Here is a 23,332-nt window from a genome sequence, read left to right as displayed (position 1 = left end):
TTTTTCTCTCGTTATTGAAATCAATGTTAAATAACCTAACTAACTAACTAACTCAGCCTCATGGGGTGTGCAGCCAGTACATTCTGAGTGCCGGTCCCAAGCCCGGATAAATGAGGAGGGTTGCGTCAGGAAGGGCATCCGGCGTAAAACAAGCCAACCCAACTATGCAGACTCAGAATCGAATTCCCATACCAGATCGGTCGCGGCCCGGGTTAACAACGTCCGCCACCGGTGCTATTGCCCAACAGGGTGCCGGTGGAAATTGGGCTACTGCTGGGCGAAGACGACGAAGAAGAGGAGGAAAACGTTGTCACGAACAGCGGGAGAAGAAGAAAACTAGAAGGGTGGAAATGAGAGTGGGGACTTTGAATGTTGGTAGTATGACTGGTAAAGGGAGAGAGCTAGCTGATATGATGGAGAGGAGACATATTGTGTGTGCAAGAGACCAAGTGGAAGGGAAGTAAGAGCAGGAGCATCGGCGGTGGGTACAAGTTGTTGTACCATGGTGAGGACAGGAAGAGAAATGGTGTTGGGGTCATTTTAAAGGAAGTGTATGTTAAAAGTGTGTTGGAGGTTAAGCGAGTGTCTGACAGGGTGATGAGTGTGAAGTTGGAAATTGAAGGGGTGATGATGAATATCATCAGTGCATATGCCCCACAGGTAGGTTGTGAGATGAAGGAGAAAGAAGATTTCTGGAGTGTGTTAGATGAGGTGGTGGAGAGTGTGCCCAAGCATGAAAGAGTGGTGATAGGAGCAGACTTCAATGGGCATGTTGGTGAAGGGAACAGAGGTGATGAGGAAGTAATGGGTAGATATGGTATCAAGGATAGGAATGGGGAAGGACAGATGGTAGTAGTTGATTTTGCAAAAAGGATGGAAATGGCTGTGGTGAATACCTACTTTAAGAAAAGGGAGGAGCACAGGGTAACATATAAGAGTGGAGGAAGGTGCACACAGGTGGACTACATTCTTTATAGGAGATGCAAGCTAAAAGAAATCACAGACTGTAAGGTGGTAGCAGGAGAGAGTGTCACTAGACAGCATAGGATGGTTGTTTGTAGGATGACTTTAGAGGTAAAGAAGAAGAAGAGAGTGAGAGCTCAACAAAGGATCAGATGGTGGAAGCTGAAGGAGGAAGACTGTTGTGTGAAATTTAGCGAGCAGGTGAGAGAAGCACTTGTTGGAGAGGAAGCAATTTTGGACAACTGGAAAAGTACTGCAGATGTGGTGAGGGAGACAGCTAGGGCAGTACTGGGTATGACATCTGGACAGTGGAAGGAAGACAAGGAGACTTGGTGGTGGAATGAAGAGGTCCAGGAAAGCATAAGGAGAAAGAGGTTGGTGAAAACGTTTTGGGATAGTCGGAGAGATGAAGAAAGTAGACGGGAGTACAAGGAGATGTGGCGTAAGGCGAAAAGAGAAGTGGCAAAAGCAAAGGAAAAGGTATATTACGAGCTGTACAAGAAGTTGAATAGTAAGGAAGCAGAAAAGGACTTGTACCGATTGGCCAGACAAAGGGACAGAGCTGGAAAGGATGTGCAGCAGGTTAGGGTGGTAAAAGATGCACATGGTAATGGGCTGACAAGTGAGGAGTGTGTGCTGAGAAGGTGGAGGGAATATTTTGAAGAGCTGATGAATAAAGAAAATGAGCAAGAGAAAAGGCTGGATGATGTGGTGAGAGTAAATCAGGAAGTACAAGAGATTAGCAAGGAAGAAGTGAGGGCTTCTATGAAGAGGATGAAGAGTGGAAAGGCAGTTGGTCCAGATGACATTCCAGTGGAGGCATGGAAATGTCTAGGAGAGATGGCAGTAGAGTTTCTAACCAGATTGTTTAATAAAATCTTAGAAAGTGAGAGGATGCCTGAGGAGTGGAGACGAAGTGTGCTGGTTCCTATTTTCAAGAACAAGGGTGATGTGCAGAGCTGCAGTAACTACAGAGGCATAAAGCTGATCAGCCACAGCATGAAGTTATGGGAAAGAGTAGTAGAAGCTAGGCTTAGAAAACAGATGATCTGTGAGCAGCAATATGGTTTCATGCCGAGAAAGAGCACTACAGATGCAATGTTTGTTCTGAGAATACTGTTGGAAAAGTACAGAGAAGGACAGAAAGAGCTACATTGTGTGTTTGTGGACTTAGAAAAAGCTTATGATAGGGTGCCAAGAGAAGAGTTGTGGTATTGTATGAGGAAGTCTGGAGTGGCAGAGAAGTATGTTAGGGTAGTGCAGGACATGTACAAGAATAGTGTGACAGCGGTGAGATGCGCAGTCGGAATGACAGACTCATTCAAGGTGGAGGTGGGATTACACCAAGGATCAGCTCTGAGTCCTTTCTTGTTTGCAGTGGTGATTGACAGGTTGACGGATGAGATCAGACAGGAGTCCCCATGGACTATGATGTTTGCAGATGACGTTGTGATCTGTAGTGAGAGTAGAGAGCAAGTTGAGTCTAGTCTGGAGAAGTGGAGATATGCTTTGGAGAGAAGGGGAATGAAAGTCAGTAGAAGCAAGACTGAGTACATGTGTGTGAATGAGAGGGAGCCCAGTGGAATAGTGCGGTTACAAGGAGTAGAAGTGGTGAAAGTAGATTAATTTAAATATTTGGAGTCAACTGTTCAAAGTAATGGAGAGTGTGGTAGAGAGGTGAAGAAGAGAGTGCAGGCAGGGTGGAGTGGGTGGAGAAAGGTGGCAGGAGTGATTTGTGACCGAAGAATATCAGCAAGAGTGAAGGGGAAAGTTTACAAAACAGTAGTGAGACCAGCTATGTTGTACGGCTTCGAGATGGTGGCACTAACAAAAAGACAGGAGGCAGAGCTGGAGGTAGCAGAGCTGAAGATGTTGAGATTCTCTTTGGGAGTGACAAGAATGGACAAGATTAGGAATGAACACATCAGATGGACAGCTCAGGTGGGACGGTTTGGAGACAAAGTCAGAGAGGTGAGATTGAGATGGTTTGGACATGTGCAGAGGAGGGATCCAGGGTATATAGGGAGAAGGATGCTGAGGATGGATCCACCAGGCAGGAGGAGAAGAGGGAGACCAAAGAGGTGGTTCATGCATGTGCTGAGAGAGGACATGCAGGTGGTTGGTGTGATAGAGGAAGATATAGAGGACAGGGTGAGATGGAAACGACTGATCTGCTGTGGCGACCCCTAACGGGAACAGCCGAAAGACAAAGAAGAAGAAGAAGTAGTTAAATAACCTGTGAATTTTGTAATTTTAGTTGCCATTATGAAGGCAACCTAGCCCGAATACGATTCTGATAAATTGACCGTTTGACCATTGATCATACGAGGTCTGTTAGAAAAGTAACAGACCTTTTTATTTTTTGCAAAAACTATATGGATTTGAATCATGTGTGATTGCATCAGCCAAGCTTGAACCTTCATGCACATGCGTGAGTTTTTTCATGCCTGTCGGTTGCATCATTCGCCTGTGAGCGCGCCTTGAGGGATGGCTTTTGGTGAAGATCTTATGGGGATCACACAGATTAAGGACAATTACAACTGGATTAAAGACGGCCCACAGCGGCGGATGGCGTGCTGCGCACCGAGCGGCGATCGACAGGCTCAAACGACCAGATCATTTCCAAAGTGAACGCTTTGTTGATCCGGGACGTCGTCTGACTACCAGAGAAATGGCAAGACAGCTGGACATAGCACTTTTTCGGCACATTCCATTGTTACAGGAGTTTTTGTAATGGAAAGAGGAGCGGAGAAATTCACTACAGAGCCGCTCACAGCGCGGGACGAAAGCACCTCCGTGTTGGTCTCACAGGACAAGCCCTAACATGCCCAGCTATTGCACCATTCGGAAGATTCAGACGGCTTTCGGTGGCTTTTCAGTCATGTGACTATCCGAGAAATTGTGGATGAGCTGGACATGCCACAACATGTCCTGTGAGGCTTCATCACGGCATTGCTTTTTGTTCTGTGCCCTGCGCCTCCGTCCCGACGCGCGAATTCCTCCGCACGTCTTTTCATGACAAAGAACTCCTGTAACAGTGGAATGTGCCGTTCATTTCCAAAGTAAACGCTTTGTTGATCCGGGACGTCGTCTGACTCCCACAGAAATGGCAGAAGAGTTTGACATCAGCACTTTTCCGGCATGAATGCTGTGGCCTCAACTTTATCTAAATTCTGGGTTTTTTAGTGAAGCTTAGAGCTAGTGGCCGGCAATCACCTTAGTATTTCTTATGTTTTTCTTGTTGCTTAATGCTGACAAATTACACTGTATTTGTTGTCTTTCTGATGCTTGATTCTGCTTTTTTCATTCTTTCTGTTTGAGGTGCGGCTCCATCCAGAGATGGGTGTGGTATCTGTTCCAGAAACTGTCCTGTGCACCGGCAACATTTCCTGTATGTTTGTTTTGTGAATTGTTTTGTAATTTATGTCTGTAGCATGGCCCAAGCAGAGGGTCACCCCCTTTTGAGTCTGGTCTGCTTGAGGTTTCTTCCTCAGAGAGAGTTTTTCTTTACCACTGTTGCTCTGGGGGTTGATAAGGTTAGACCTTACTTGTGTGAAGCGCCTTGAGGCAACCTTGTTGTGATTTATAAATTAAAATAAGTTGAAATTGAAATTTGGACAGTATCGTCCAGGAGCGATATAAAACCAAATTAGCAGCAGCAGGACTGACATCTCGTCTGTACCAACATGAAGTTGGACGATGGAAAAATGATCCCACACAATGGCCAAATGTTCAATGAATAACCTGATATTTATTCCTACCTCATAGACACACCAGATATTTTGAAGGTAAAATGAAAAAACTCGCATCAACTTACACTGTCCACTATGGATTGTTTACACACCAGCCGGCGTTGCTAAGCATGTTGCTAAGACCTCACAGGCAAGGTGAATGAGTCAATATTTTATACTAGCCTACTTCCAATGTAAATTATCACTTACTGCTGTCTTGTTTTTTCTTTTCTTCCTCTTCATTTCTTTTTCTGGCTTCCCGATTAATAACTGCGCTTCACAATTGCTGACGTTTTATATTTTGCCGGCTGCATGAACCTGGTTGGCTGGCTACTTGCAGTGGTGGGCACAGATAACCAAAAAAATTAACTTTGATAACATATAATCAGATAACTGAAAACTTATCTTTGATAAAGTTAAAACGATAAACCACCCACAAATGTATCGGAAGTTACAGATAACCGATAAATTCCAGTATTGACTCCGGTACACTTGCAACTACTAACAAGCTGATTTTGAGTTTAACACAATTGCTTCTGAAAGCATCAAAGGCGACAACAGACCCAAACAATGAGTCAGCACTTCTGTCTTTGAGTGTCCTGCCCTCTGCTGGAACCTCCAGTTTACTACATGGCTTCCAGCACAAACGCAGCTGAGAGGAACTACAAAGCTCAACTCTCTACTCAATCACAACACTGCCATCAGGCCGAGGTCTTGGAAAATAAAGCAATGCTGACTTATGGTTTGGTGTAAATAAAATACATACTAATAGAATAACTCCATTAATGTCAATTCTATCATTTGTGTAAAGTTAAGATATAACATATATCTTTTAATGTTGAAAAATGCACTAATTCTGAAGTTCTGTAACAAACAGACAGATGGCATTCTGGGTAAAATGTGCCTCTGCTAACACTGATTGGTTATGTAAACCAACACGTTAATGTGAGGTGTGTCGTGTGTTGGTGTTTACAGATAAATGTGCTTTTGTAAAATATGCCAACAAAGAGGCATTTTCAAAAAACAAAAACAAAACAAAAAAAAGGCCAAGTTGTAATTAATCGTATTGTTGTGTGTTGGGGGGTTTGGCTGGACATTTGGGTGCTGTTTTCTTTTCTTTGCTCGCCAGGTGGTATGCAAACTGTTTTTTTCTGTGGAGAAGGTGCTGGCGGAAGAGTCCTCCACCCTCTTCAGAACTATTGGCTGCACCTGTGGAGGATGTTCACGTGCAGGCCTAACAACTTGCAGCACCTGTGGATGATGCTCACGTGCAAACTTAAAGACTTTCAGCTGAAGCAGATAATGAGTGATTTGAGCAGAATTGCCGGGAACTCGACCTTGTGACGTTCAGTTGTGAGATGCGCCAGGGTTTGACACATCGTGCCTGTGAAGGAGGACGGGTGAGGGACACATGCTGTCAGCACACATCAGAGGTGATTATCGTCTGAATAATCGTTAATAGTAATTTGGCGTTTTGTTACGCAGTATATTTGAACATTGATGAGAATTGTGCAGTTTGCTTCTCACTGCCGTGGCGTACGGATTGATGATCCTCCACCTGTTGTGAGAAGCTGCTCATTAACATAAGGCTTAAATTCAGACCTGAATGTGTTGCTGATAGTGTGTGCCTCTGAAGGATATTTGTTGTAGCTCTGTTGACTTACCTCACCTTTTCCGTCCTTCACAGAGTCAGTTTGTCGTATCCACCTGGGGGGTGTTCGGCGGTGAATCTGAGTCCAGAAGTGCCGGGCTTTGATCCATTTGGGCGCTGGAGAGCGCGCCGTCCTTCCCCTTGCCAAGACAGCTGACTATTTATGTTGTACACCATGATTAGTGCACAGGTGTGCCTTAGACTGCCCACAATAAAAGGCCACTCTGAAAGGTGCAGTTTTATCACACAGCACAATGCCACAGATGTTGCAAGATTTGAGGGAGCGTGCAATTGGCATGCTGACAGCAGGAATGTCAACCAGAGCTGTTGCTCGTGTATTGAATGTTCATTTCTCTACCATAAGCCGTCTCCAAAGGCGTTTCAGAGAATTTGGCAGTACATCCAACCAGCCTCACAACCACAGACCACGTGTAACCACACCAGCCCAGGACCTCCACATCCAGCATGTTCACCTCCAAGATCGTCTGAGACCAGCCACTCGGACAGCTGCTGAAACAATCGGTTTGCATAACCAAAGAATTTCTGCACAAACTGTCAGAAACCGTCTCAGGGAAGCTCATCTGCATGCTCGTCGTCCTCATCGGGGTCTCGACCTGACTCCAGTTCGTCGTCGTAACTGACTTGAGGGGGCAAATGCTCACATTCGCTGGCGTTTAGCACGTTGGAGAGGTGTTCTCTTCACAGATGAATCCAGGTTCACACTGTCAAAGGCACATGGCAGACAGCGTGTGTGGCGTCGTGTGGGTGAGCGGTTTTCTGATGTCAATGTTGTGGAACGAGTGGCCCATGGTGGCGGTGGGGTTATGGTATGGGCAGGCATCTGTTATGGACAAAGAACACAGGTGCATTTTATTGATGGCATTTTGAATGCACAGAGATACCGTGACGAGATCCTGAGGCCCATTGTTGTGCCATACATCCAAGAACATCACCTCATGTTGCAGCAGGATAATGCACGGCCCCATGTTGCAAGGATCTGTACACAATTCTTGGAAGCTGAAAATGTCCCAGTTCTTGCATGGCCGGCATACTCACCGGACATGTCACCCATTGAGCATGTTTGGGATGCTCTGGACCGGCGTATACGACAGCGTGTACCAGTTCCTGCCAATATCCAGCAACTTCGCACAGCCATTGAAGAGGAGTGGACCAACATTCCACAGGCCACAATTGACAACCTGATCAACTCTATACGAAGGAGATGTGTTGCACTGCATGAGGCAAATGGTCACACCAGATACTGACTGGTACCCCCCCCCCCCCAATAAAACAAAACTGCACCTTTCAGAGTGGCCTTTTATTGTGGACAGTCTAAGGCACACCTGTGCACTAATCATGGTGTCTAATCAGCATCTTGATATGGCACACCTGTGAGGTGGGATGGAATATCTCAGCAAAGAAGTGCTCACTATCACAGATTTAGACTGGTTTGTGAACAATATTTGAGGGAAATGGTGATATTGTGTATGTGGAAAAAGTTTTAGATCTTTGAGTTCATCTCATACACAATGGGAGCAAAACCAAAAGTGTTGCGTTTATATTTTTGTTGAGTGTACTTTTTTATTATTATTATTTCTTTGTGTATCACTTGGGTTATTACAGACATCTGGTGAACATTTCATGTTAATAGCCCTTTTAGAAATATGTTTACTGAGAAAATTGTGATTTTTTAATACTTATGTTACCCACTATATTTGTTTAGAACACTGTGTAAAGATATAATCTACTAATAGAAATATGATGAAAAGTTGACCAGGATGCAGTAGAGTGTTATTGGGGCTCTGAGGGTTAAATTGGTCTAAGTATATAGTCACTGTTTTTTATTTTATTTTTTTTAAGTTGTCATACTTTGTGCTGGCAGTACATGGGTGCAAGAGCTCTGTGGTGTTTTACATGACATCAGAATGAAGGACACTCAAAGTGGTGCTCATGAGTGGTTGAGGTCATCAGCTGACCTTTGACCTTCTCTAATGGAGTCTCAATCATATCCAGGAGACAAACCAGTTGAGTGAAGACCAGCGTTTGCACCCTTGGTGTCACACCCACTGAGTCAATGTTGGTGTTTTGCAGCTCAGATGTCTTGACTGATTTCATGAGCTGCAGGAACAATTTTAAACATGCAGCTCTGTTGAACCCGGAGCAAAAGAACCAAAAACATTTTTATTTGTTCAACCTCACATCAAAGTTACACTGCAGGTGATGAGAATGAAGCAAAACAATTGAAGAAATCACATGATGGAACAAATGTAATCCCTTCTTCAATGTTAATCTGGATTTGAGTGATGGAAACGATCTCATAGAGATCATCATGTGCTTCTTCAGTCAGTGGCCACAGGACAGCACACTGCGAACATTTTGGAAGCCAGAAGGAGCCACTTCATTGTCATTTAATACTGCACCAGCAGTTATGCCACGCCATGACAGTTGATATACGCTGTAGTAACGGTGAACTGTCAGACATGGTTTTACTGCAGACAACAACCTGTGCTGGTAGTGGTCCTCATGGACCATAAGGACCAGAGATTTGAAGGTCCCACCAACAATTACAAGTCAATGGTTCTTCTAACTTTAAACTTCTTTGCCGAGCGTTCACCAGCCCGCTTCTCAAACTGGCTGCCGTAGATATGGGACACAAAGCCGCTGAATTCCATTGAAAAGACACTGTTCCGCTTGGGGATTACTGTCAAAATAAGAGCGGGACATGAAAAGAGAGTTGGTCAAATGCAGTGACCACAGTTTATAATGTTATTAAATTGGAAAGTAATAAGCAGTAAAATGTAAATTAGCACCGGTCGTCTTAAACTTTGGAAGGCCATCTGGTAAAAACGGATTGTTGGTAGTCTTACCCTTCACTTTGTCCTCTTTGGTGATGAGTTTAAAGACATGTTTAAGCTCTTGCACTAGTATTCCTGTTGCCCCCACATATGAAGGACATTTGGACCGCACCACTGAAGGAAGAACAACAAATACAAGAGCATTAACATTAGCATACGGTCGATTTTCACTGCAATAAGTATTCCAACATAAAACCAAGACTCCAACTGTCACTCCAATTCCCCCCTCCTCATCAAATCTGACCATACACCCAGCTCTGGCATTTGTTGACCAACTTTAGATTAGACGACAGTCGCTTTGTGAAATTAAAGTGTAGCTTATGAAGTTCAGGGTTATCTATTCATCATCATCAGTCGTCCAGAGCATCCTCCCTGAAACACCAGTGTCTTCACAGTCTCTACCATGACATCAGAAGAGAGAATTACAAGACGGACCAGTCTTTGAGCAGCTACACTGTCCACAGCAGCGTGCTTTGCAGCCACACGTTAAGCTCAGTTACTGTACGTGGGACAGGAAGAGAAGACGTCTTACTGGAACAAACACTCTGTCCTCTAAATTAAACCCACTCTCTTCAATTGGAGGAAGCTTGTGGCAGTTAGTTTGGTGTGATTTATCCTGCATCATGTAGTTTGCACAGAGGATATGAGGTAGCAAGGGAGCACGGGGTTGGAGGTAGCAGTTCACCTTCCAAATTCTTTGAACCTACAAACTCAAAAAATAACGCAATGATAAAATACCCTCGGCCGTATGAGCACTGTGCATAATTTGCTGAGTGTGCAGCTAGCAACCAGACTGTGACATCACGGTGCAGCTCTACTCTGATTGGCTGTCACCCCTGCTACTCAAAAACTAAACGCTAATATCTGCTAAATGTGTTTTAAATCACTTCAAAGGTATTATTAGGTTCTAAAAATAGCGTTTTCAGTTTTAGAAGTGTTTATTTCTCACTTGCTTTTACATAATATATAACAAAGAGGATATACGAGGGCTGTCAATAAAGTAACGGTCCTTTTTATTTTTTTCAAAAACTATATGAATTTCATTCATATGTTTTTACGTCAGACATGCTTGAACCGTCGTGCGCATGCGTGAGTTTTTCCACGCCTGTCGGTGACGTCATTCACCTGTGAGCACTCCTTGTGGGAGGAGTCGTCCAGCCCCTCGTCGGAATTCCTTTGTCTGAGAAGTTGCTGAGAGACTGGCGCGTTGTTTGATCAAAATGTTTTCTAAACCTGTGAGACACATCGAAGTGGACACGGTTCGAAAAATTAAGCTGGTTTTCAGTGAAAATTTTAACGGCTGATGAGAGATTTTGAGGTGATTCTGTCGCTTTAAGGACTTCCCACGGTGCGAGACGTCGCTCAGCGCTCTCAGCCGCCGTCGTCAGCCTGTTCAAGCTGAAAACCTCCACATTTCAGGTTCTATTGATCCAGGACGTCGTGAGAGAACAGAGAAGTTTCAGAAGAAGTCGGTTTCAGCATTTTATTCGGATATTCCACTGTTAAAGGAGATTTTTTTAATGAAAGACGTGCGGACGGGTCCGCGCGTCGGGACGCAGCCGCCGCAACGCTCCGCCACAGGAAAAACACCTCTGTTGAAAGCCTTAAGGACAAGTTGGAACATGTCCTGCCTGTTAAACAATTTCTCATATACTCACTCCACTGAAAGCCATCAAAAGCCGCCTGGATTTTACAAATGGTTATGAACACGGAGGTGTTTTTCCTGTGCCGCCGCACCGCGCCGGCTGCGCCCGACACGCGGATCCGTCCGCACGTCTTTCATTAAAAAAATCTCCTTTAACAGTGGAATATCCGGATAAAATGCTGAAACCGACTTCTTCTGAAACTTCTCTGTTCTCTCACGACGTCCTGGATCAATAGAGCCTGAAATGTGGAGATTTCAGCTTGAACAGGCTGACGACGGCGGCTGAGAGCACTGAGCGACGTCTCGCACCGTGGGAAGTCCTTAAAGCGACAGAATCACCTCAAAATCTCTCATCAGCCGTTAAAATTTTCACTGAAAACCAGCTTAATTTTTCGAACCGTGTCCACTTCGATGTGTCTCACAGGTTTAGAAAAAATTTTGATCAAACAACGCGCCAGTCTCTCAGCAACATCTCAGACAAAGGAATTCCGACGAGGGGCTGGACGACTCCTCCCACAAGGAGTGCTCACAGGCGAATGACGTCACCGACAGGCGTGGAAAAACTCACGCATGCGCACGAGGGTTCAAGCATGTCTGATGTAAAAACATATGAATGAAATCCATATAGTTTTTGAAAAAAATAAAAAGGACCCTTACTTTATTGACAGCCCTCGTATTTACACACAAAACTGAGTTTGCAGCTAGCAACAAGACTGTGACGTCACTGTGCAGCTCTACTCTGAGTTTTGCTACCAACCTGTGATGTCATTACACTAATGTCCGGTAAATGTTTTGCAAATCCTTCCAGAGGTGTTACAAACACAGCGTTTTCAGTTGTAGAAGTGCTTATTTCTCACTAGCTTTTACATAATATATGAAAAAGGTGTTATTTCCAGCCCAAAAAAATGAAGCAAAGCTAGCACCTAGCGACAACAGGAAGCGACATCACCCACTTGTGCGCTAACATCCGCAAGATCATGCTGTGAAATTAGGTACAGAATGTAACATTTTTAACGTCTTAAAATACCTCTTAAAATAGGTCATGGTTAGCCATCTTTGAAGTTGTCCAAGGTCTGTGTCCTAAGAATGTTCCCAGTGAATTTGAAGACTGTGGCCGTAACAGAGGCTGGACTTACACTGAGCACAGACAGACGGACGTACGCCAAGTCTTCACAATACCCGATGGCTATATGTTGGCCTCTGGTAAAAATTAATCTAATTTTATGAAAACTGGTCATTATATAGTGGCATTAAGTGTATTTTTAGTTCTGAGGGGGCTAAAATAGAAGTGACCTCCCAGGAAAAGAAAGAGGGATCAGAAAATTTCAACCGCATCATTTTGGAACAGTTCAGTCCCTCCTGAAGCCAAAACGGAAAACATAAATACATTTTAATCCAAAAAGCTTACAGAATGACATACCATAAAACCATAAAACATTTTTATCTTGGAATAAATACACGGAAACACTTTTTCAACTGACATATATGCTCAAAGTGCTTTTGAGGACCTGACCACTCTTAAAAGCACCGTCTTTACCGTCCCAACATATCCTGATTTGGACTTTGGCAGCAGCAGAAGAAGAAGAAGCAGAAGAAGAAGAAGGTTTGTCATCATTGTACAAGAAATACAATACAGCATCTCTTTTTTTTAGCAGCTACAATGTCAGGCAGAGAAGAAAAAAAATGTCTTAATAGAACAGAACTTTATGTTTAAAAACAAAACAAAAACCAGCATTTGGCACCAAATTCAGCTGGTGTCAGTCACAGTGTGTCTGTGACAGGAAAGAATGATGTTATTTTGGATGAGGTGTGCGCTTCAGTGAGCTGAGGCACAGATTAATTCCAAAGTTTATACAAGTGTGATTTTGTGTTATGATGACTCGTTTTTAAGTGATAACTGTTAATTTTGATGCAGTCACGGTAAAAGCAGCAGCAGTGAGAAGGTTTTGTGCACCTGCAGCAATTAGTCATGAACGCAGCCTGTTAAAAATGGTAATAAGTGTTGTAAATGTGAAAAATCTAATAAATATATATATCTGTGTCATCACGGAGACATTCCATGTCCATTAAGCAGCAATAAACAGCAAACATGTGGGTTAAAACAGGATAACAGCCGTTTTAATCCGCATGTCAGTTCTTTTTTTTTTTTATTAAGGGATTATTCAACATTAATTGTCTTTTTAAAGTTTCCTTATAGAGATTAACAGTTTTATGACATTTGAGAGAATCAACAGTAGGAGACATACATCTGCGTGTCCATGCATGTCCACAGCAGTAAACCAGCAGCTGTGGCACAAACAGCAGCATCATGACACTAAGTTCCAAAATCCGACTCTGAAAAAATTGAGAGTTTTGGGGCGAAGTGTGTCGTCTCCTTTGTAAATCCGAGCCACTGCTTTCCAAAAAAGGCTCTGAAGCTTTTTTATGGGACAGAATCACATTCGTTTTGCTCTGTCTGGGATGTTTCTGTTTTGCTCTTAACTACATCACACATAGAGAAATGCAGAGAATTGCTGAGTGAGACGTTTTCCAGAAATGCACCTGTTTCCTCACTTTGGGAGAGGAATTAAAAAAACATCAGAAACCACTAATTATGAGTGCATGTGCACAGAGTAGACAGCCGATAACCGGTTTCACAGTATACCGCGGTATGAAAAAGCCACAGTATCAAACCCACTAAAATTTTCCGTTATACCGTCACTACAGTATGAGTAGGTTAAGAGAATTCTTGATAGGCAGAGCGGAGGCAGCTGCTGCCGCCCTTCCCGCTGGCACGCGCCTCTGTCTCTGTTTACAATCAGGCAGCTAACGTTAGCTAGCTCTGCATGCTGAAGGAGGCGAAGCCTGCACTGAACTTTTCCCTCCATTGAAAAGGACCAAGTCGGCTTTATCGTTTTATTTTCTGCAGAATAGCCCTTCAAGCTAAAAACGGTGGCAACAAAGCACCATAGCTATGGCCTGTGTCGGACGCGGAGCGATTCAAGATACCCGCAAAGGATTACATGGAAGGAGTAAACTTTATCCCATCTTTGAAACCACTGAGAAGTACAAGCGGCGGACTCGAGTTGTGCTTATGGTCGACCAAATTTCTCCCACAAATGTGTCAAGAAGGACAAACACATCTATTCCAAGCACTCTGTTGGTGAAGCTGAGCCAATATTGAGCATCTGGAGTTCCGGACCTTATTCCAGCCACGTTTCTCCCGAAGCAAGTATGTCATGTTTCCCACGGGGGACATGCTACATGTCTAAAAGAGTGAATATTATTTTGGTATTTTCTCTAAAGTTATCAGTAGTATAGTGCTCGCAGCGGTAGACATCGCGTCAATTAGTGCACCTGAATCACGCGCGCTTCATATGCAAATAGCCATAATGTTATTAAAGCACATTTTAAAGCTATACATAAAACTGTGAAACCGTGGTATTTCTGCCCACGGTTATCATACTGTCCAACTCTCTAGTGCAGAGAGATTTACAGTCATGAGTACTTTGATGCTGTGTTGCTAACTGGGACGTTAAAACACGTGTAACATGTCCTTTAATGTATTTGTAAATTGTTTAGGTTCTTTTTATCATATACATGGAATTATTATTAACATCAGTATTATTATTAATTTATTTTATTTTTACTTCTCTCTTGTCATTTGATTTTTTAATGGACCACAATGGAAACAAGCGTGTATTTTTAACATATTTACAATTAGATTATGTGGTGGCCAAGTGGTTAGCGTGCTATGGCGACCCCGAGTGCAAACAAGGGAGCAACCGAAGTGACTTACTATTTACAATTATATTATGTACTTGCACTGAACTTACTAAATAAAATCACACGCATGCATACACGTACAGACACAATACTTCACTTTTAATATACAGACTATTTATCGCCCCCTGCTGGAATTGTGTGTGGCTCCAGAATGCAATGATCAATGTCCGTTGTTCAGTGTTGTTAGACACTATCTGTAGTTTCTCCAAAAATATTATAAAAGTCATACGCACATACACATGCAGAGCTTTTTGTCTTTTCTACATTCTGCTGCAAGCATTTACTTTTATTTTTACACACCCACAAACAAAGACGGTGGTGGAAGACGTCAAACACAGAACACTTCTCACTCATGGTAATGAAAACATGACACTTAAACCAAGGTACAGCCAACATGACACTTAACTAAACTGACTAAACCAAGTGAACTACAAAAACACAATAAATCAATAACACTAACAACACTGTTAAACTAACATGAACCACAATAAGATCATTTAAAACCCCAAAATCTTGAACTTCCATGGTGCATTGCAGCACAATGTTCATTGTTCACTGCTGTTAGCTAATATCACTACTTTCTCCAAAAATATTAGTCCTATCAATTCTCTGTTTTCGCAGAGTTCATCCTTGACCTAAAATACATAAGCATACCAAATGGCAAACGTCAGCTCTCCCCAGTTTCTCTGTGATTGAAGCCATACACGCACACAGAGGCCACTTGACTATTACATTATAGATAGCAATAATAATATTTATCTGACACATTCCCAAAATAAAGTAAGGTAATGTAATGAAATGTTATTTAAGGTGATGTGATGTAAAGTAAGGTAATGCAAGGTAAAGCAATGAAATGGTTTATAAGGTGATGTGATGTAAAGTAAGGTAATGCAAGGTAAAGCAATGAAATGGTTTATAAGGTGATGTGATGTAAAGTAAGGTAATGCAAGGTAAAGCAATGAAATGGTTTATAAGGTGATGTGATGTAAAGTAAGTTAAGCTAAAGTAATGTAAGGTAATGAAATTTCATTTAAGGTAACTAGTGTGTTGCCCGTGGGGTTCCACGGGCTCTAGATTGGGTAGTGTTGGCAGCATGGTGGCTTAGTGGTTAGCACTGGTGCATCACAGCAAGAAGGTCATGGGATCAATTCCCACTTGTGGCCTTTCTGGAGTTTGCATGTTCTCCACATATTTGCGTGGGTGGCACGCACACACACATGCAATGCTACCAAACGTATGGAAACAAATCTGCACTCTAAATGGAACCAAACTGCACTCTAAATGCAATGCAACACCAATGGGATGAATTGATTCATGTCATGTGACACACAGAGCACCAATCAAATGACAAGGATCCACTCAGCGGTGTTGCACCTTGAAATTACTTTTCATGTGGATTGGCATTGTATCAGCAAACTGAAGTTGACCTTGTTTGCCCTTTACTGTGGTGACTCAGAATTCCAAATGGTGAAAACTGTTCCTGTGGGATGTACAGGATGTGGTATACAGAGACTGGATTGTTGGTGTTGGTTTTCCACCTTCTGTGATTGTGATTAGGTTAGAATTGGCTCAGGATGCTGCAGTGGACAGTTTCACTGAATGGACAGTGGAACCAGAGTCTGTATCTACCTGTGATGATGGCACCGTGGAAGTCCGCCTTCAAAAGCTTCTGCTGAATAACATGTGGGCTGCTGAAAAACAAACACGCTTATCAGATTGGCAGCAAGAGCAACAACAACAAAAGCAAAAATATCACAAACAGCATTTTTAATGCTCGGCATTGTCCCAAGAGCTAGCTCTAACCAGAGACTGCAGATATGCATTGGACTAACCCTGAGTGACATCATCCGCAGGTTTTCTACAGAGACCAAGAAGAGACAGTCTTAAGGGTAATAAATAAAAATAAAATTCCTGCTCAGAAGGGTGGGCATGTGGGTAGCGCCTAGGGGCCAATCCCACTGGGCTACGACAGCGTACGTACTACAACTGTGAAGGAATTCGCTTGATTTCAGAGACGTTCGCTGGGTGATGCAATTCCCTCCCTTGAGTCACACGTGTCACTGCTGGATTTTGAACAGATCACAGGTGGAGGAGGTGGTTGGATGTGGTGGAGGACTTTTTTTTAAGAGTAGCTTTGTGTGTCGATGGGTGAGCTCAGAGACGTTCTCCTCATTTGAATTGCAGATCTTAAAATTGGAAGAATCAGTTGTTTCATTGTGTTTTAATACTGGATTGTCTGTCTGCTCCACATGTGATTCATTCTTGAATTTTAATCATTTTACTGCAGATGCATTTTCTGCTGCTTTTAATCATGATGAGATTTTAATTTCAGATGATGCGTATATTTTAGTTAATTCTTTTAATCATCACTGCCTGCCTATTTTAGACAGTGGCTCCTTTTAAATCCAGACACACCCCCCTGAATAACTCCTCCCCCTGGATGAATGCAAGTATGCATAGTTTTGAGAACCAAAAAGAATAGAATAGAATGCTTTTTATTGTCATTATACACAAGGCACAACGAAATTAAAAGACAACTCCCGTAGTGCAAAGGTGTAAAAGTAAATCTAAAAAATATAAATATAAAAAGATAAATAAGAATATATACATGTATTTACAAGGGAGCCAGTAGGTGTATATAAATAGAAGTCTGCGCTATTCATTGCATTCACCTTTATAAAAAATAAATGCAATGAATAGTGCAGGCTGTAGGCTAATGTGCATTCAATACTCGTATTGCACTTGGGTAGAACATGTTGGTGAGTCTGGATGTGCGGGCCTTGATGGACCGGTACCTCTTTCCTGAGGGCAGCAGTGAGAACAGGCTGTACCCGTTGTGTGAACCATCGAAGCTGATGCTTCTGGCCCTGCTCAGACATCTGGTATTATAGATGTCTGACAGAGAGGGCAGCTGCACTCCTATGATGTTCTGTGCTTACTTCCTGACTCTCTCCAGAGCCTTCTTGTCAGTCTGAGAGCAGCTCCTGTACCACACCAAGATGTTGTTGGTGAGGACGCTCTCTACAGAACACCTATAGAAGGACAGCAGCAGTTCCTGTGACAGGTTGACCTAAAAAGTACAGACGCTGCTGTGCCCTTTTTACAAGGGCATTGGTGTTGGTGCCCCATGTCAGGTCCTGAGAAATCTATGTTACCAGGAACTTGAAGTCACTGACCCTCTCTACAGTGTCTCCCTGAATGAGAAGGGGGGGTCCTCCCTCCTCCGCCTAAAATCTAGCAGCAACTCCTTTGTCTTTGAGGAGTTAAGTGCCAGGTTATTTAGGGAGCACCAAGTAGTGAGGTTCAGGACCTCCTCTCTGTAGGCCGTCTCATCGTTGTTATGAATCAGCCCAACCACAGTAGTGTCATCTGCAAATTTGACAAAGATGTTGCTGCTGTGGGTTGGTGTACAGTCATGGGTGTACAAAGTGTACAGCATGGGGCTGAGCACACAGCCCTGAGGGGCCCCAGTGCTTACTGTCAGCACTGAGGAGTGGTGGGACCCCATCCTGACTGACTGCAGACGATTGGTGAGAAAGTCTCTGATCCATCTGCAGGATGGAGCGTTTGTGGAAATTCACAAGCTCCAGGTCCACATCCTTCATTTAAAGGAGCTTATAATTTCTTTTAACAATATAGTGAAAGATGCAAGAACTGCTTATTTTTCTAAATTAATTTTTAACAGCTGATGCAATTCAAAAATTTTATTTGACACAATCAGATATATTGTTACACCTGCATCTTCTGCTGCTATCATTCATTCTAATGAAGACTGTGAGAACTTTTAATCTTAAAAAAAAATAAAATTAAATTAAAAATTTAATAAAATCCATGATATCAGGTCAAACATCAACCCTCTCTTCCTTCTCCCGTCTGATGTTTCACCCTGCCATCAGTAATGGACAGTTTCACACAGATATCTCTGAAAGAGCTCACTGGTCTGGTTTACAGGATGAAACCTTTGACCTGCTCACTCGATATTTCCCCGCACCTCTTTATTTAAAAAGGTTTTCCACACCATTGGCTCATGTGTTTTAGCAATAATCAACCAATCACTGACCTCTGGCTGTGTCTCTCAGTATTTTAAACAGGCTGTTATTCATCCTCTTTTAACCCCTTAACGCCTGAATTTATATAGCTGTATATAAAAAAATGTTTTGTGTGTGTTTTTGCCTTTAAGTAGATGGTAAATAATGTTGAGATTATTAATTTCACTTTTGCACAAAAAATAAATAGTTATTTTGGTAATGACTTAATGTTATAATAATAATAATGGTATGTTGCAAATTTGCGACAACAGGCATACTGGTCAATTTGGTATGTTGCATATTTGAGTCAAATATTGTAGCATATATGCGACAATAGGCATTAAGGGGTTAAAACACAGCCTAACGTCGAGCCTTCTCTTCCTTTAAACTTTAGACCAATTTCAAAATTGCCTTTTATTTCCACAGTATTAGAGAAAGTGGTGGCCAAACAGCTTAATGAGGTTTTAGCCTCGTACAATATTCTTGATAAATTTCCAGGTCCTCACGAAGGTGAGAGCGCCCGCCCTGTGATTAAAACTCCAATTTTTTCACATCGTGCTCAGACTCGGACCCACAGCCTGACGTGCACCTGTTAAATCAGCCATAAAAGGCTGTGATTTGACACTTTTCTGCTTTCATTCCTTCATCTGCCATCATATTTTAATAGTTTTTTTGCAGTGTGCACACTGATTACAAATGGATCAAAGAAGTCCGCACATTTACAGCACAAAGTCAGTAAAAGATGAAAATGTACAGCTTACCTTTGATTTGGAGGTGATGATTGTAGAAAGAAAAGCTTGTTCAGGGTCAATTCAGTCCAGAATAACGCATAATCCAGAGACGGAGAACTTTAAAACTATCATGCATGTCGGTGTCATGACAAAGAGTTACAGCTCTGCAGCTGCATAAATCAGGCTTTAAATGAATTAAATAAGTCATCATAAATTGTAAATTTATGTAAATTTGATAGCCTAACTATTTTTATATTTATTTTGATAGCACCTGTACCTGGATGTGTTGCTGTATGTGGTTAAATGATTTTTAAAAAATGCTGAAAACATAAAAAGTTCATTCAGTAGTTCAGCGCACTTGGAACCAAAATAGTGCCATGTTCTAAGTTGACGCCACTCTCGCAATTAAGGCCGGCAATATTTTCATCAATCAGCTCCACACCGTGAGTCACTGTCCTCCGTGATAAACTGATCTTTTCAAACTTGTCTTTGTTCTCCAGACATAAGACAACTGCTGTCTCTATCATACAGTCTTTGAAAAACTCACTTGTGAGAAAAGCTTGTTAACCTTTGCTAATTTGAATGCCAGCAAAAAACGTGCCTTGGTACTTGACTCTTGAATTGCAGTTTGTCACTGAGCCTGTATATTAGTTGCCAACCTGTGAGCAGTAGCTGCCCGTTCTTGCGTTGACTGCTTGCTAGCATAGTTAGCTGATGGCTGATGTTGTATTCTTTAAAAACTGCAAGTTTCCTGGCATATTAGACATACAGCCGTTGATTGGACATCAGTGAAAAAAATATTTTGCTGTCCATTCCTTATTAAACACTTGGCACTCAAGGTCCACTTTTCTTTTCTTTGTTCTGCTCCACACCCGTCGCTATGGGCGGGCCCTAGGGGGCAGTGCCCGCCCACTGATATGCTTGGGCCTGCCCCGGCCCGCCCACCCAAGCCAGATCACAGTCACAGATCTCAAATAAATAAATAGATAAATAAAATCCTAATTTCATTTTATTGTACTTGCTTTGGGTTAAAACGGCCAGTGTTGCATAATCACTAAGACATTAAATATATTAAAACCGTGTGAGTTTGTTGGAAAGTTTGTCTACGTATGTAATTACGTCAGTGTTGCCCAGCAAAAATCAGTTACCGCGTTTATGGGGAGAAATGAAGTGTGAGTTTTTGCCAGCAGACAGTAGCTAGTTTTTGTGCTTTCCTAAATGTGGATATACGTAACTGGTTTAAAACCCCAACATCGGTAACTTTGGATAAACCAATACATGATGTCGTGGGCAAAGAAAACCCTGGACCCATTTCTACCTCCGTGGATCCTGCACTGACACAGGGTGGACGAAAGAGAGGACAGCGCTGGCACTCTACTCAAAGTAGGTCCAAATTTTTATTGTGTGTGTGTGTGTGTGTGTGTGTGTGTGTGTGTGTGTGTGTGTGTGTGTGTCTCAGAGGCGATTGCTCTAAGACTGCAAGGGAAGCTCAGCTTCTCCTAAATTGTCAAAAAATAAGTGATCAAATATATACTGTTGTGTGTACATGTCACTGACTAAATATGCGCTACAACGCGCTCAACTTTTGTTCAGAATCAGCTTCTTATCATTGGTAACGACGCGGCTTTCCTCTCACTCAAACCCGCAGCTTCACAGTGCTTTAAACAGTGTGGACGCTGAGCATCCACAGAGTTCAATAGCGAAGCAAAGAGTGCAGCGAAACGAGACATTGGATAAATGCCGGGCTTTGTCCCGCCCATCGGACACTCAGCGTCTCTGGGGGTCTATGGGGCAGTGGGCTGGCCTCGACTGGCCCGGACGCTCAGCTTCTGCATGATGATTGGATGATCTGTCTGAGGCTGAATCCCTTTTTGATTGACAGCGAAATGAGCGAATCAGCGATCTTTTGGTGTAAACATCAGTGGGAGCATTTTTTAATTTTCATTCTGTTCTGAGTTGAACCGGAGACTTTCCTAATCCTCTTAGCGGCATTTTCTTTGTTAAAAACGACTAGCGACAAATCGAGCTTCTATTTCTGGTGGGGTTTTTTTTGTAGCTGCTTGTCTTTGGAGACTGACTTCTATCACTCTTTTGGACTTCTATCGCAGTTTCTGTCCCTACCGAGCAGCAGGTGCTGCTGAGCATCTCCACCGTCACAAAACACTCACAGGCGGACACGCTTCACACTAGCCTCGCGCCAGTCCCAGCTAGCGAGCTAGCTAGGTAGCAAGCTGCACATAATGGCAGACAATTTAAATGTTGTGGACCGGATTTTGGCGAAGCCATTTGATAGTCTTCCTTATGAAGAAAAACAGAGTTAAACAGCAGGGCAGATCAACTCCTCAGATTAATTTGGTGCAAAAGGTGGGGAAAAGTAACAGGTCTTTTCAGCTGTCCTGGTATGACAAAGTGAGCTGGCTGACTGGAAGTGCTGTAACAAATAAAATGTACTGTTTCTTGAAAAGGAACGGAGGGTAGAATTTACGTATAAATAAACCGACACATTTTATGACGTAGGCCGAAATTGAGCTTCCCCTCGAAGTACCAGCATCCACCACACGTGTGTGTGTTGGCAATTGGTACTATTGCGACTGCGACCCCTGCAACCCCCACCGTGGTGTTTTTTTTTGTTGTTTTTTTTTTAAGTTTGAGATGCTGCTTGTCATCTAATACGTCATGTGCACACTCGGTGGTGGTGGCGGTGTGTGTGTGTGTTGGCAATTGGTAGCTACCCCTCTGTTGGTTGCTTTGAAATGCACCCGCCGTGGTGTTTTTTTGTTTGTTTAGTTCGACATGCTGCATGTGAGCTAATATGTTATTTGTACTTGTGTGTGTGAGTGAGTGAGTGTGTGTGAGAGAGAGAGAGAGAGAGAGAGAGCTGGTCCGGTCATGGTTAATGTGATGATTACTGTGAGGGATTAGGGCTGCGTGAATAGTGAAAATAAGCTATTAATAGTGATGCCCACCTGGTGGATTTCATAAGCCCACCTTAAGAATGAGATCTGGCGACAGGACTGGTCTGCTCATTTTCACAGAAGGGTGCAATGTGAAAAAGTGAAGCTGAGAGTAATGCTGCATGTATGTGCGTTTGGAAACATTGGAGAGACAAGATCTAAATAAAGAGCCAAATTGCCGAAATGACATGAAGTTTAGGTCATTTTGGGATCATCTGAAAATCATTTGGGAGCATCTGAATGCAGCACAACACACCACATTCTAACAAGGGTCAATGTGCGCCATCTAATGGGGAAACGCAGTAATTGCAGGCATGTTAAAACAAACGTGATTGAATGTAATTAAATTTAATAATATAGCTTGAACAAGCTAGGCGGGCCGGATTAAAAAGCCAAACAGGCCGTAGATGGCCTGAGGGCCATAGTTTGCCCATGTCTGGTCTAGTGGTTAAGCACTGGGCTTGAGACAAGAGGATCCTCGGTTCAAATCCCAGCCTGACTGGAAAATCACTAAGGGCCCTTGCACAGCAGCAGCCTCACATTGGGGTGAATGTGAGGCACTGATGTGTAAAACGCTTTGAGCGTTTGATGCAGATGGAAAAGTGCTATATAAATGCAGTCCATTTACCATTTATCTCTAATCTATGGTGCAAATTTGGTGAGAATCCGTGAAGTAGTTTTGACGTAATCCTTCAAAGTCTATATAAAGTGAAACTTGATCCAGAATCTGCATCCGTTATCACCTATAACATTTAATGGGTTCTTCCATGGCCTAATACCGTATTTTCCGGACTATAAGTCGCACTTTTTTTTACATGTTTTGGCAGGGGGTGCGACCTAGACTCCAGAGCGACTTATAAATGAAAAATATACCGGTAGATTCTCAATTAATTTACCGTAATAAAACAATTTTACGTGACAGAGTCGCTCTATGTTTTAAAATGGCCGGAAATGCAATGCATCATGGGCACTGTAGTATGGCAGCCGTCCTATAGGTCACGCTGGTCGC

General features: G+C 42.8%; 1 protein-coding gene across 1 annotated transcript in view; it reads right to left on the bottom strand.

The window, feature by feature from the left end:
• Positions 1 to 8,862: 8,862 nt before the first annotated feature.
• pop4 (POP4 homolog, ribonuclease P/MRP subunit) overlaps positions 8,863 to 23,332 on the bottom strand; it is a 50,561-nt gene continuing 36,091 nt past the window's right edge. Inside the window, exons 5-7 of the mRNA XM_034183946.1 lie at positions 16,240 to 16,301; positions 9,213 to 9,314; positions 8,863 to 9,046 (exon numbers count right to left, since the gene is read on the bottom strand). Of these exons, the coding sequence (XP_034039837.1) occupies positions 8,910 to 9,046; positions 9,213 to 9,314; positions 16,240 to 16,301 (301 nt within the window). The 3' untranslated portion in view covers positions 8,863 to 8,909. The remainder of the gene's footprint in view (positions 9,047 to 9,212; positions 9,315 to 16,239; positions 16,302 to 23,332) is intronic.

This window comes from Thalassophryne amazonica, chromosome 2 (genome assembly GCF_902500255.1).
Source record: "Thalassophryne amazonica chromosome 2, fThaAma1.1, whole genome shotgun sequence".
NCBI lineage: Eukaryota > Metazoa > Chordata > Actinopteri > Batrachoidiformes > Batrachoididae > Thalassophryne > Thalassophryne amazonica.
The sequence above is the reverse complement of the archived record's forward strand: the minus strand, read 5'-3'. Positions and strand labels throughout refer to the sequence as shown.